The sequence below is a fragment of the Eschrichtius robustus genome, chromosome 8, assembly GCF_028021215.1.
Source record: "Eschrichtius robustus isolate mEscRob2 chromosome 8, mEscRob2.pri, whole genome shotgun sequence".
NCBI classification, from domain to species: Eukaryota; Metazoa; Chordata; class Mammalia; order Artiodactyla; family Eschrichtiidae; genus Eschrichtius; species Eschrichtius robustus.
In genome coordinates, this window is record NC_090831.1 from 21279952 (window position 1) to 21294766 (window position 14815).

Consider the following 14815-nt stretch of genomic DNA (forward strand, 5'->3'; position numbering starts at 1 on the left):
AGCTACAGGTGACCCCTAGAGTGTGCCAAGGGGACTTTGGTGAGGCACTGACATTACCTGCTACAGGACGCTCCTGTAAGATTCTCTCCTCCCCACCTTTCTTCATCACTCAGAGGTGTAGGTTCTATGACAAGCCCAGCCTACATCTGCTGAGATTTCTGTCTTTACTTTTCACCTGTTCCTCCTATCCCTGGCTACTTGCCTTAGCCCAGTCCTAATCAGCAGAGGTCAGAAGACTAGGCTTCAACAGAATAATTCAACAAGGTTTCCTAAGCATCTGCCATCAGCCACTGGGAATCAAGGGAGAAGGAGAGTGAGAAAGAAGGGGAAATCCTGTTCCGCTGCTACTCCCAAGCCTCTTTCTTCCTTTTCCCCGCCTTCTGCCTCATAGCTTTGTGTGACATCTTCATTAAAATCCAAGGAGAGACACAGTGAATAGAAACTCCACCCTGTGATTTCCCAGCCATCCTCTCCCCCAATCTCCAACCATGACTCCTACTTCTTTTCTTGCCCATGCATTTGGCTACTCTGAGGATGGGAGCCTGAGGGAGGAGTGAAGGAGAAGAGCAGAACGGCATCCCTATGTTCCCTTCACTTGGACTCCACCCGATACGTACCCAGCTCCATCTCCGTTCCTAACCAACCTCCAGTGTCAGAGAGCCATGCAGGACCAAGGCTACGGCGTTCTTTCTTTCTCCTTCCAGGTTGTGTTGCAAAACCATTACTTCCTTTCTGCTACCATATTTTACCCCCTCCTGACCCCTTAATTCCCTCTTTTGTGATTACAACCAATACCCACCACTCTCTCCCACCCCACTGCCTGGCGGGTGGGAGAGGCATGAAGATATAGACTCTTTACTCTTGCTGCTGGGGCCGTAGCAGGACAGATACAGGCTGGAAATGCCAGACTGAAATTGAATGAGTCTTCCATAGAAACCACATTATAAGAGTTGTTAAATTCTCTTCTGCTGACGCTATATTTCAAGTCCATGTGTGTAAGTTACCACTTGTCTTCTGGCTGGAACCCTAACCACTTTGTTCACCTACTTTCTGAGGGAAAACAGGCACTATTGCCCAAGCCAATACCTTACAATTCCATAGTTGAAGACTCATGTTAAGGACATCAGGTAACTTCAGATTTACAAAGTATATACAAGGAAATTGAACTGTAAGAAATAACTCCAGCTTTCATTAACGGAAATTGCATCTATTATCTTTATAGCTGTTGTTGCTATTTGGTACCTAACATAGCGCCTGGAACATATGATGTCCCAATAAATGTTCTGCTATTGAGCAAATGACATATTGAAGCCTGAGAAAATGGGTGGAGCTGGTAACTTCAGTTGAGACAGGCTTGATTAAGTTATTGGGCATCTCTGCAAATGAGCAGAAACCTGAAGATTTCCCCCGGTGAGGAAAGTTGATGGGGAGCACACACACACACAAAGAGAGAGCTGCCTTTAAAACAGGAACTGGCAGGGTCTTGCTTCTGAACAGAAGAGATGGCAAATGTGAGGAAGTTGGGTTTCTGAGAAAGATAAATCAAGTCTGCCGGTAAGGCTGGAGCTGACGTTAGCGTATGATGCAGCATAGGTGAATGATTTCTAGAAGATTACTGGAGATTCCATTAAGTCCAGTTTCTATGTTCATTCAGTTCTGCCTCTAGCCAGATGCTTAACCCTTTTCCCAAGATAAAGCCAAAGCCATAGAATATAACGAGTTGTAGGAATCGCCCTCTGCCATGACATTCACGTCCAGCTGTAGCCAGACACTGATGTTATGATCAGAAATCTGTAAATTAATTTAAGTCCATAATTTTACAGGAGAATTTTTCTTCCTAGTTTCCTAGCAAAGTGTCATTAGAAAACTTACTGTCTTTTCTTATCACTAAGGAAGAAAAGGTTTTCCTTCAATCAGGTCATGAGAGTCCAAGAATTCGAGAAAGCCACGGTTGCTGGGGCAGCTGGAGGGAGGACCCACTCGTTTCATTATTATTCTTCCCACCCTTGGAAGGTCATGATCATTCTTTAAAGTCAAGTGCAAACATCACATTCCCATCCAACTAAGCCTTTGTCTGTCATCTCCCACCATCTTGATCAAGACACTAGTGGTAGCACTTGTCAGCTGGTATTACCTCTGCCTATTCACGTCTGCTCCCCTCTGCTAGATTGTGAGCTCCATTTGCCTCTAGTACCTAGTGCAAGACTTGGCACAAAAATGCCACTGAATTGAAGTGAACCCAGGCATGGAAGGAACAGGGGCAGCAGTGTGGACATACCCCCTCCACTCCTCACTAGAACCCTCCCCACAGGAGTTACTAAAGGTATTGAAGGTGTACACTTCTCATTATGCAAATCTCTGTTTTTATGGGACCCAGCATGCAAGAGTCAGAGGTCCAACTGCTACAGGATGCCAAACATTTCACTGAGCAAATACAACAGCAGGAGTTTCACCTGAAGCAGGCTGATAATTTTCCACAGGCATTCACCACCGAGGTCTCCAAAATGAGAGAACAACTTCTCAAGTATCAAAATGAATACAATGCAGTGAAGGAAAGAGAGTTCCATAATCAGTACAGGTTGGATAGGTAAGTACATGATTCTCTCAAGCTCGCTGAAGACAGATACAAGCAGAGCTGTTTCCACATAAACGAAATGAGAAAAATTAGACTAACTGAAGAAGGAATTTTAGGTACAGTGAGTACGAGAGAGCAGTGTTAAGAGGACTACAAGCCTAGCTCTTTCCTTGATCCCCTAGAACAGGCAGTCCCTGAAAAAGAAGGTTACACAACTTGCAGTAAAAAGCTCAGGTGACAGGGAGACGCTCTCAGGAAGAGGAGATCCCTGTAGTGGGTTCCGTGGGTCAGGAAAGCCATACCCATCAGGAGCTGCAACCAAAGAACACACCCCATAGAACCAGGACTTGGCACACACTCTCCGCCTTTCCAGCCCTGGTCGTGGCCCCTTATCCTTCTGCGATATCAGATCCTATGTCTGCATGGCCAGTACCCCACAAGCACTTTCCAAACAAGCCGTATGTGAATGGAGGGTCACATCTGTTTCACTTGATTCTTCTAATATAGGAATGGGGACCACATAGTCAGCCCTATTCTCCTATTACCAGACTATTCCTTAGGATCAAGGAAGAAAGTGATATCCTTTTGGAAGACACATTCACTTACTCAAATCTGGAGGATGTCATTCAGTGAACTAAAGCAGAAATGTACTGCTAGAAGGGATAAATGTTATTTCTAAAATCTCCTCTAACATTCCTCCTGTGAGTAGCAAGTCAGTGAAAGAGTTTGTTCAGCAAATCACACTATTTAGATTGAATTTCAAAACAACTGCAAACCAGGTTTTGTGCTATGTGCTGTGCCTGGGTACCGGAGAGAAAGCCAAACCATCTCTCCTAGAATTTGTTACCATTTAAGGTGACAGAACTTTCTCCGGCTATTTTTAAGAGTAGGTAGAGTTCCCTCAGAGTGAATGTAACTCAGTCCTGCCAAGAGATAAGCAAATGACTTGAGTGACCTTTGGAGGATTTTGCCCACCCTGGTTTTGAATCCTCTCTTTGGGGCCTATTATTTCAACTGGGGGATGAAGAAGACTAGCTTAATCAGGAGAATTATATTCAGGGGGAAAGAAATCTGAGTTCTTCTTTGTCTTTCAGTCTAAACTTGTTTCAGGCTCACCAGTGAGATCTGTAAAAAGAAAGCCTAGCTATTTCTGTGCTCTGTAAGCACTCTTTCAGTTGAGAAAATAATGAAATTAAAACAATTGGTGGCTGTTCATTAGTATTGAAAATAGGAATGCTTGACATTTCCACAAAAGGGTAAGAGGACCATAAGTCAGCTGATATTTAAATTGTTTAAAATTTCCAAGTATTCCTGCCAAGGGGAGAAGAAAAAAAAAAAAAAAAAAAGACCAGAACTCTTGCCTTTTAGGTATAGACAGGCAAATTGTTCATTGAGTTGCTTGGGATGGGGCTGGAGGTGGGGGACTGTACATAGTGACCTACAGTAAACAAGGACATTCAAAATTAACATTTGCAGAAATGTTTAGTGTGTATTCTTTTTGGATTTGTTAACATGTAATACTGTAGCTTAAGCAAACTCCCTTGCATTCTCAAATACTAGCAGCTCAAGAATTAACAAACTTATTTTCATAAAAATAATGGTGATACCAAAAGAAATACCAGGAAAGAATTATAGCCTGTATACTTCATTGGCTTAACATATTTAATATTACATGGTATGGAAACAGATTCACTCAACACTCCCTCCCCAGGAAAAAAGTAGATATTTCCATCCCCACATAAAAATAAAGAAACTAAGCCAGGGAGGGGAAAAAAAAACAAAACAGAACTATTCATCCAAATATTCAGATGATATTTTTCAAATCAGCACAACAAAATTTCGTTTTATTCAGAGCCTGAATAACAGAAGCCCAAATAACTAGCACTCCTCCACCCCAGCATCTTTAGGAACTTCTGACTCATTGGCAGCTACTAAGAACAATATACTGTTCACATATGCTAGAGAAAAGATATTCCTCTATAATTTGGTTGATTTTCTTATGTTTTCACATAATATAAACTCCTATTAAATGCTAATGGTGAGTATAATTATACGATTGGTTAATAATTAAATCTGTTACAACAGTTCCTGGTTTTGGATTAATATTCATAGATGATCTCTTGATAAATATGCAGTTCAGGAAAGAATATGTAACCTACTTAAATAAATTAAGTAAATACATTACAAATAAGTAATGAAGTGATTAAATAAATACTGTTGAGAACCTATTTTAGAAACAAAGTAGAAGTCATTATCTTTCCAAAAACTTTCCCTGAAAAGACTTTTTAGTATTCTTTTCAAGGTTTTGCTTGCCTTCATTTTGTTACGTTTTGGGGGCTTCTCTGCTTACTAGTTAAGTCCTGAGATTTGGACAGCAAATCAATTGTGTCTCTCATGCTAAATCTGATATATTCTGACAAGTCTCCGTCAGCTGGGGAAACAGGGCCGTGGTCGGTCAGTGCTGTCTGTCATGGGTGTGGACGTGGAGAGGGGGACACGCGCTCTGCACGTGTGCAGGGCTATCCCAGTGTGATCGTGGCCTTAGTAACTATTTCCTCTGCCATAGCTGGTTCCCTGTTGGTGCTCACCCAGGGATTTAGCAGTCATCTTCCATTCTTAGTCCAACAGTAACAGCAAAATTGGAACCAAGAAACAAACAGATCTGGTAAGAAAGGAACAGACGGATTATTTTAGTGATGTCTCTAGAATTCCAGAAAGTTAGAATATGACAGAGGGCCATACAGTTCATCAGGATTAGTAGTAAGGAAAAACTCACAGCTGGAGCAGATTTTACCTTCTAAACATTTGAAAAACAAAAAACAAAAAAAAAACTTTCCTGCTCCCCCTGTGCCAACCAAGAACAGAGCAAGCTTAGATCAGGTTTTGCAGCATATAGTCCTCATAACTGAAAGAGAAACACCCGAGATACACGTTTACAAGGCAGATCCAACCCTAAAACTAACGATTCCACTTTCTGTCCGGGCCTCCCCACCCAAGGCGACGTTTGAATTGCTTACAGACTTCCTGTGTGATTCTGATTCGTGTCAAAGAGTTTGAGAACTGTTCGTCCACAGAGTGGTCCTCAGCACTGACTACTCTAAGAATCACCTGAGTCCTCTCTCAGTGGCCACTCAGTCTGTGCTCCAGCACCTCCAGCAATGGGGGCTCACAGCCTCCCACAGCAGCCCAGCCCAGCCCAGCTTTGGGCAGCCTGACTCTTAGACGGCTTTCGCTTGTATTGGTTCAGAAATCTCCCTTCTTATAACTTCCACCCATTCAGGCTGGTTCTACTCCTGATGTGGACGACGCCTCTCGCACTTGGCAGCACACAGGGCTTGCAGCAGCCCCTCTTCACCCACAAGTCCTTAAAACCAAAATCCTTTGATGACGCGGTTTCAGTTCGGACTCTTGCTGTAGAAAAGTAATGAATCCTGAGGAGCTCTGACACTGAAGCACCCCTTAGTCAGAAAAGCTGAAAATGTCAGATTTAGATTTTAATGTCAGTTTGAAAGTTTACAGGTTTATGTATATCAAGAGGCACACGTACAATAACTTTTTTTCATCCCGGTAATGCCACGCAAAAACGAGAACCCAAAAGGAGAAAACAGACAATGCATAAAGATGTTGATTACATTATTATTTATAAAAGCAAAAAATCTAAAGCAATCTAACTTCTAAAAAATAGTGGAATATTTCAATAGCGATGTATTCCAGAGGCAGCTTGATACTGAAAAGCACCCTGGAGTCACATAGAGCTGGGTTTGAAAATCAGTTCAGCCTTGACCGGGGACTTTGGAAGAGGTGCCTAACTCCTCAGTTTCTTCACTTGTACAGTGAAGGTAACAATAGCTACTTAGAAAGGATCTGCAGTTTAGAAATGATGTTTGTGAAGAACCTGGCACATAGTAGGTTCAGCATATGTTAGATAATATCAATATTTAGGATTATTTTATTATGGTACATCCACCCACTAGAAAACCTTGAAACTAGCTATTAAACTATAAATTATGGAGTCCGTTTTGCAACTTGGGAAACTATTTTAATTTACTATTAATTTTAATTTACTATTTACTATTTATTTACTATTTTTAATTAGGTAAAAATGGATTCAATCATATATACATATTTAATATAATTTCATTAAAATATACAAGGAAAATAAAAATGATCAAATATGGTATGAGAGGGGTGGGATTATAAATGATGTACTTCTATAAATAAAAGTATACATCTTTTAAAGGAAAAAAGTCAATGTTTCTTAATAAAAAAGAAAAAATCAGATGGCCTCATAGGCGAATTCTATCAAACATTTAGAGAAGAGCTAACACCAATCCTTCTCAAACTCTTCCAAAAAACTGCAGAGAGAGGAACACTCCCAAATTCATTTTACAAAGCCACCATCACCCTGATACCAAACCCAGAAAAAGATATCACAAAAAAAGAAAATTATAGACCAATATCACTGATGAATACAGATGCAAAAATCCTGAACAAAATACTAGCAAACAGAATCCAACAACATATTAAAAGGATCATACATCATGATCAAGTGGGATTTATCCCAGGGATGCAAGGATTCTTCAGTATATGCAAATCAATCAATGTGACACACCGTATTAACAAATAAAGGAATAAAAACCATATGATCATCTCAATAGATGCAGAAAAAGCTTTTGACAAAATTCAACACCCATTTATGATAAAAACTCTCCAGAAAAGGGGCATAGAGGGAACCTACCTCAACATAATAAAGGCCATATATGACAAACCCACAGCAAACATCATACTCAATGGTGAAAAACTGAAAGCATTTCCACTAGGATCAGGAACAAGACAAGGATGTTCACTCTCGTCACTCTTATTCAACATAGTTTTGGAAGTCCTAGCCATGGCAATCAGAGAAGAAAAAGAAATAAAAGGAATACAAATTGGAAAAGAAAAAGTAAAACTGTCACTGTTTGCAGATGACATGATACTATACACAGAAAATCCTAAAGATGCCACCAGAAAACTACTAGAACTAATCAATGAATTTGGTAAGGTTGCAGGATACAAAATTAATGCACAGAAATCTCTGGCATTCCTATACACTAACAACGAAAAATCAGAAAGAGAAATTAAGGAAACAATTCCATTTACTATGGCAACAAAAAGAATAAAATACCTAGGAATAAACCTACCTAAGGAGGTGAAAGACTTGTACTCAGAAAACTATAAAACACTGATGAAAGAAATCAAAGGTGACATAGAGATGGAGAAATATACTATGTTCTTGGATTGGAAGAATCAATAGTGTGAAAATGAGTATACTACCCAAAGCAATCTACAGATCCAATGCAATCCCTATCAAACTACCAATGGCATTCTTCACAGAATCAGAACAAAAAATTTTACAATTTGTATGGAAACACAAAAAGCCCCGAATAGCCAAAGCAATCTTGAGAAAGAAAAACGGAGCTGGAGGAATCAGGCTTCCTGACTTCAAACTATACTCCAAAGCTACAGTAATCCAGACAGTATGGTCCTGACACAAAAACAGAAATACAGATCAACGGTACAGGATCGAAAGCCCAGAGATAAACCCACACACATATGGTCACCTAATTTATGACAAAGGAGACAAGAACATACAATGGAGAAAAGACAACCTCTTCAATAAGTGGTGCTGGGAAAACTGGACAGCTACATGTAAAATAATGAAATTAGAACACTCCCTAACACCATACACAAAAATAAACTCCAAATGGATTAAAGACCTAAATGTAAGACCAGACACTATAAAACTCTCAGAGGAAAACATAGGAAAAACACTCTTTGTTTGCACAGCAAAGGAAACCATAAACAAGACGAAAAGACATCCCTCAGAATGGGAGAAAATATTTGCAAATGAAACAATGGACAAAGGATTAATCTCCAAAATATACAAACAGCTCATGGAGCTCAATATCAACGAAACAAATAATTCAATTAAAAAATGGGCAGAACACCTAAATAGACATTTCACCAAGGAAGACATACAGATGGCCAAGAGGCACATGAAAAGTTGCTCAACATCACTAATTATTAGAGAAATGCAACTCAAAACTACAATGAGGTATCACCTCACACCGGTCACAATGGCCATTATCAAAAAATCTAGAAACAATAAATGCTGGAAAGGGTGTGGTGAAAAGTGAACCCTCCTGCACTGTTGGTGGGAATGTAAATTGATACAGCCACTATGGAGAACAGTATGGATGTGCCTTAAAAAGCTAAAAATAGAACTACCATATGACCCCACAATCCCACTCCTGGGCATATACCCTGAAAAAACCATAATTCAAAGAGAGACATGTACCACAATGTTCACTGCAGCACTATTTACAAGAGCCAGGACATGGAACCAACCTAAATGTCCATCAACAGGTGAACGGATAAAGAAGATGTGGCACATATATACAATGGAATATTACTCAGTCATAAAAAGAAACGAAATTGAGTTATTTGTAGTGAGGTGGATGGACCTAGAGTCTGTCATACAGAGTGAAGTAAGTCAGAAAGAGAAAAACAAATACCATATGCTAGCACATATATATGGAATCTAAAAAAAAAAAAAAAGAATGGCACTGATGCACTGATGAACCTAGTGGCAGGGCAGGAATAAAGATGTAGACATAGAGAATGGACTTGAGGACACGGGGCGGGGGAGGTGGAAGCTGGGGCGAAGTGAGAGTAGCATCGACATATATACACTACTGAATGTAAAATAGTTAGCTAGTGGGAAGCAGCTGCATAGCACAGGGACATCAGCTCCGTGCTTTGCGATGACCTAGAGAGGTGGGATAGGGAGGCTCAAGAGGGAGGGGATATGGGGATATATGTATGTATATGGCTGATTCACTTGGTTCTACAACAGTAACTAACACAGTATTGTGAAGCAATTACACTCCAATAAAGATTAAAAAAAAAGAGAGAGAGAGAAAATGGATGATATGATAGAAGTGTAATTTAAAATGTCCTAAAGAATTATCCATTTTATGTTTGTTTAAGAAAATATCATTTTATATTTAAAGAAACGACTGTTAAGTCTTATCTTGTGGGAGAGTTTCACATCACCATTTTGAAACTCTGGGACACTCAGGTGGTCTTTTCAATCCAGAGATGGCAGCACACTACCACCCCCTGGTGGCAACACGGCTGAGGTGTAGGATCAACAGCTTGGAAGTAAAACAGCAATTTATATGCAAGTTCTAAAACGAAAGGTGTAAGTGTTCAAAACTCTGAAAAAATTCAACTTCAGCCTGTGGGCCACACAACTAACCTATATTAAATTCCATGTGGTGCATACTTATTACACAAATGTTAATTTACTTTATTGCAAATACAATTTCATAAAAATAAACCTGGTATGCATGCATCTTTAGACCTACTAGCTAGTGGGATCTGATAATATGATGAAAGCAGTAGAGGCTGTAGCAGTAATCCAGGCAGGTACTAGTTTATTGCAAATAAAAGAAAAAGTCCAGAGCCCGCCTGAAGGAACTTGAGTCTGGGGGGCAGTTCGTGCTCCCAAGCAGTTACAATATGATGAGAGAAGTGCTTTGATGCGTGTGTGTACAGTGTTGAGGGAGGACTGGGGAGGGAGCCCCTAAATGGGTCTGTGGGACTCAGTGAAGCCATCACAAAGGATGGACACCAGGTCTGGCAAACACACCTGGGGGTGCATTCTGAGAAGAGAAAATAGAAAGTTATTACTGTGGAAATAGTTTACTTTTTTGTACTTTGTCAAAGTTGTTTTTGTTTTTGTTTTTGTTTTGCAGCTTAATGGAAGAGAAAAGCCTCATAATAAAGGAATTCGAGAAGATACCTAAGCCAGGAGTAAGTCTTAGATGATCTAGACTTTGTTAAATACAGCTGGATTGAAACATCCCTTTTGATAAATATTAATGTTTATCACAACAACCATACCCTAAAACATTTGAAAGACCCAGAAATCTTAACAATGGATGGTGCTGAAAGGAATATCTGCATAACTTTTACAGTAAACATAAGTGGTGCCTATTATAGGATTTAGCTATTTGGCATCTAATTCAGGTTATGTTTAGTTGGACAATATCTGCTTTGTTTTCAGAAGAAAAAAGGGTTGGCACTTAAAAACATTATTTTTGCTATAGCTATTACTCTCATAGCTTCCTGACTGTCTCAAGCTTATTACAAGAAATTTTTATAAAGGTGTATCACTTATTAATTCCTTCCTAACAAACTGCCCCAAAACATAGTGGTTTAAAACAACAGCCATTTCTTATTTTCCTCAGTTCTGAGTTCTTCTGGTCTGAGCTGGCTCATTTGGGTCTGGAAGGCCTAGGATGGCTTCATTCATATGTCAGCCAGTTGGGCCGCTAGTTGGTCTAAGGTCACATGTCACTGGTTACTCTCATGATGGTGGAAGGGTTTCCAGTCTCAGGAAAGAGACAGACAGTCTCAAGAGAGGGCAAACCCCAACACACGCACTTTTCAAGCCTCTGCTTAAATCATTGTTGGTAACATCACATTGGTCCAAGCAAGTCACATGGTCACACCTAGAATCAATGGGGAGAGAAATAGGTCCTACCTCTTAATGGGAATAAGGACAAAGACATATTGCAAAGAGGCATGCAAACAAGAATAGGAGGAATTTATGTCCCTTTTTTTGCAATCTATCATAGAAAGTAAATACAGAGATCATCATACTTTGCATTGCTTTCACCTTCTAAACGGTTATATTTAAAAAGTATGTTGTTGGTGGTCTAATTCCAAGGCATAGAGTAAAATGCCTTTACTCTATAAGCATAGAGTAAAATGCTATAATATATGAGTATGAATATATTGATACCTCATATTATATATTAATATAATTATGTATATATTATATACTAGTACAGAGGTATGCCTAACCATCATTTTCAACACAGATTCTGTGGGAAAAAGCATTTTGAATTTTAATTCCAGACCATAGGATCACCAATTTTACCCTCTCGCAGCCACAGTGGAGGAGGAGGAGGGTGATATGCAGAAAGGCCAGAGCAGGCTAAATGGATCCTTCCACTTAGTCATTAGTAATGTGTGGACTTTCTGAGTATAAGAAGGCTTCTCTCTCACAAGTCAAACACTCCCCAGATAATCAGTCATGGGAAACAAAGACCTGTTAGGAGTCTGGGGCACAGGGCATTTGGGGATAATGTGCCTGAGTTAGAGAAGTAGTATTAATAAGAGAGCAGGGGATTAAGGAGTGCCAAGGATAAGATATTCCAAATATGAACTTCCTAATCTTTAATTCTCATGTGTGACTCAGGGTAACCATAAACCAGATATTCAAAGATTATTTGCATCTGGTGTTGCCAAATCACAAAGCTACTAGAAAAAAGGCTGGAAATTTTTACTAATGCTTTCTGGTATGAAATAAATATTAACTCAGAAAAAGGAAACATTTAAAACGTAGGAAGATAAAAAAGAGCATTAATTTAAAAATGAGTTCAAATCCAATGTAAAATGTTTAACACACGCAGTGTAATTGCCATGCCTTTATTGAAGAGGTCAGAAATCATAAGTTGCATTTAACTTTGCAAGAAATCATTCATGAATCTCAAAACAAATATAATCAAAATGGTGAGTAAAATTATTTCTTATTTGATTTTTAGGGAGACAAATGTTTGCTCAGACTCTGTATAATCTGATAATTTTCATGACTTTTAAAGGAAATGGAGAAGAAGATGAGAATATTGAGAGAAAGCACTGAAGAATTACGTAAGGAAGTAATGCAGAAGAAATTAGAAATTAAAAATTTACGGGAAGATCTGACATCCAAGCAAAAGCAATTACTAAAGGAGCAGAAGGAACTAGAAGAATTGTTCGAATATCAGGTCACCTTAAAGGTATGTTACTCACAGCTCATAAATATTTAAACATTGTGCCTGCAAGGACATAAAGGTGCATGGGTATGAAGATTGACTGCAAAGGTTTGACAAAGACCGAAACACACAAACTGAAATGTTCTGCATTGTGACTGATCCCATCAGACTGAACCTGGGCTCTGGGAATTCACAAAAGACTCTGGAGTGTTTGGTAGCATCACTCTAAACTGGAGTCCTGACCTGGGGAAAAGGCCTCTCTAAACCTCACCAAGCATTTTTCAATATTGGAAATGAGTGTCACAAACACAATCACTTCCTTCAAGAGCAACCAAATGTTCTAACCTCTTCTGTATACTGTTATGACTGCATCCTTCTTCGTCTGTTTGATTCCACTTCACTTCCCTCTCACCGTGAAAGTGATGCAAGGCCTGTATTTATGTTTTAGGAGATAATTAAAATTCATTTTATTTTGAAACCTTTGTATAATAGGTCTCAAAACAATCGAAGTAACCTAGACTTATGTCTTAAAACTACATCTGAGACACCTTGGCTTAGAGGACAGTTATGATTCACTTTGACCTCCTTTTCCTTAAGAGTCAGAGCAGTCGGCCAAGACGTACCCAGCTGCCACCCGGAACACAGGCACTGAGCACAGGTGGATTTACAAGGAACCCAATGAAACTAAGGCTTCACATGCACCAACCACCACCAAGGCCCTGAACCTAATTATCATTTATAACTTTTGATTCTTTTTCTTAAAAAGAGCTCCCCAGGACTTCCCTGGTGGCGCAGTGGTTAAGAATCCACCTGCCAATGCAGGGAACACGTGTTCGAGCCCTGGTCCGGGAAGATCCCACATGCCACAGAGCAACTAAGCCCGTGTGCCATAACTACTGAGCCCGCGTGACACAACTAATGAGCCCTCGTGTCTGGAGCCCGTGCTCCGCAACAAAGACAAGCCACCGCGATGAGAAGCCCGCTCACCTCAACGAAGAGTAGCCCCTGCTTGCCGCAACTAGAGCAAGCCTGTGCACAGCAATGAAGACCCCAACGAAGCCATAAGTAAATAAATAAATTTATAAATAAATAAATATATAATACTTAAAAAAAAAAAAAGGGCTCCCCAAATTGTACAAGTTTCAGTCTCACAAAACTTAGATCTGCCTCAAGACTGAGCAAGATCCCAGGGAGAAATGCACCACACTGCAGGGATGTCTTCAACCCCCAAGCATCTGTGTTACACCAGACCCCAAAGTCCAGTGTGATCCTCAGGCAGGAAGGGGCTCTTCCACAACCCCTGCCATGTACATAAGATTCTTGAGGTTAAAAGTGAATCTTCCGCGAATCCACAGAGCACAGTGCAAAGTGGCGTTAGACAAAATTAGCTTCTGATCTTGGCCTGGCCATTTACAAGCTGTGTGAGTTTGGGAAAATTATTTACCTTTACTTAGCCTTGGTCTTAGGCAGGGTTCCCTAGAAGCAGAGATTAAGACAAGTATTCACTGAGCAGGAGCTCTAAGGAGAATCCCATAGGGAAGTGAGTGAAACAGGATAGAGGTGGGGTTCCGAAGCTGGGCCAAAATATGGTTTCAGGAGAACCCTCCTTTCAACCTGATGCCATGAATTGCACCACAGAGGTTGTTCCACCCTGAGGCAGAGGGATGGGCTGCTGTATCTCCACATAGGAGGGGTCACAGCCTGCTCCCCTCCTCCTTCCACCCCCCATCCCCCGACAAGGCAGCTCTGCCAGCCACGGCAATCCTGTGGAGAGAACAAGCATGAGCTGTCAGCAGCCTCTGCAACCTCTGAGGGACAGGTGTACCTCCATAAAGGGAATCTAGGCAGAGCGCCCAGAGGATGCGTTACACTCAGTTAGCTCCTCTTTAAAATGGTAACAACCATTACCATCTTGTAAGGTCATTATGAATATTAAATGGAATAATTAAAGCACACTGCATAGTACAGGACAGATAGTAAGAATTCTACACCTTGTAGTTCTTTTCTCTTTCCTGTTTAATTTGCTTGACTGCTTCTGGTCCAAGACTACATAATTTAACATGGTTCCATTTCTTTACTAGGATGAAGTGGTCCACCATCAATCCATTCCCGTACAGATTGGAAAAGAGATAGAAAAAACAACACGCAAAAAAGTGTATGGCTTAATTTGATTTTTTACCCCTCCCAGCCCACGCTCCCCCAAGTTATGTGTGCATGCGAAAACAAGAATATTAACCACTGAACACATCAAATTACTGTTATAATTTTAGAAATATCTGCACTTGGCCTTGTCTAGGTTGTATATATCAAGTTCTTCAGGAGAATGTAGTGTAGCACATTACTGTCATTCCTAGCATTTATGTCTTAATTTTGG

General features: G+C 40.2%; 1 protein-coding gene across 1 annotated transcript in view; it reads left to right on the top strand.

The window, feature by feature from the left end:
- Positions 1-14815, top strand: part of CCDC146 (coiled-coil domain containing 146) — a 109029-nt gene that overhangs the window by 60757 nt on the left and 33457 nt on the right. Inside the window, exons 3-6 of the mRNA XM_068549969.1 lie at positions 2378-2587; positions 10375-10432; positions 12289-12465; positions 14523-14596. Of these exons, the coding sequence (XP_068406070.1) occupies positions 2378-2587; positions 10375-10432; positions 12289-12465; positions 14523-14596 (519 nt within the window). The remainder of the gene's footprint in view (positions 1-2377; positions 2588-10374; positions 10433-12288; positions 12466-14522; positions 14597-14815) is intronic.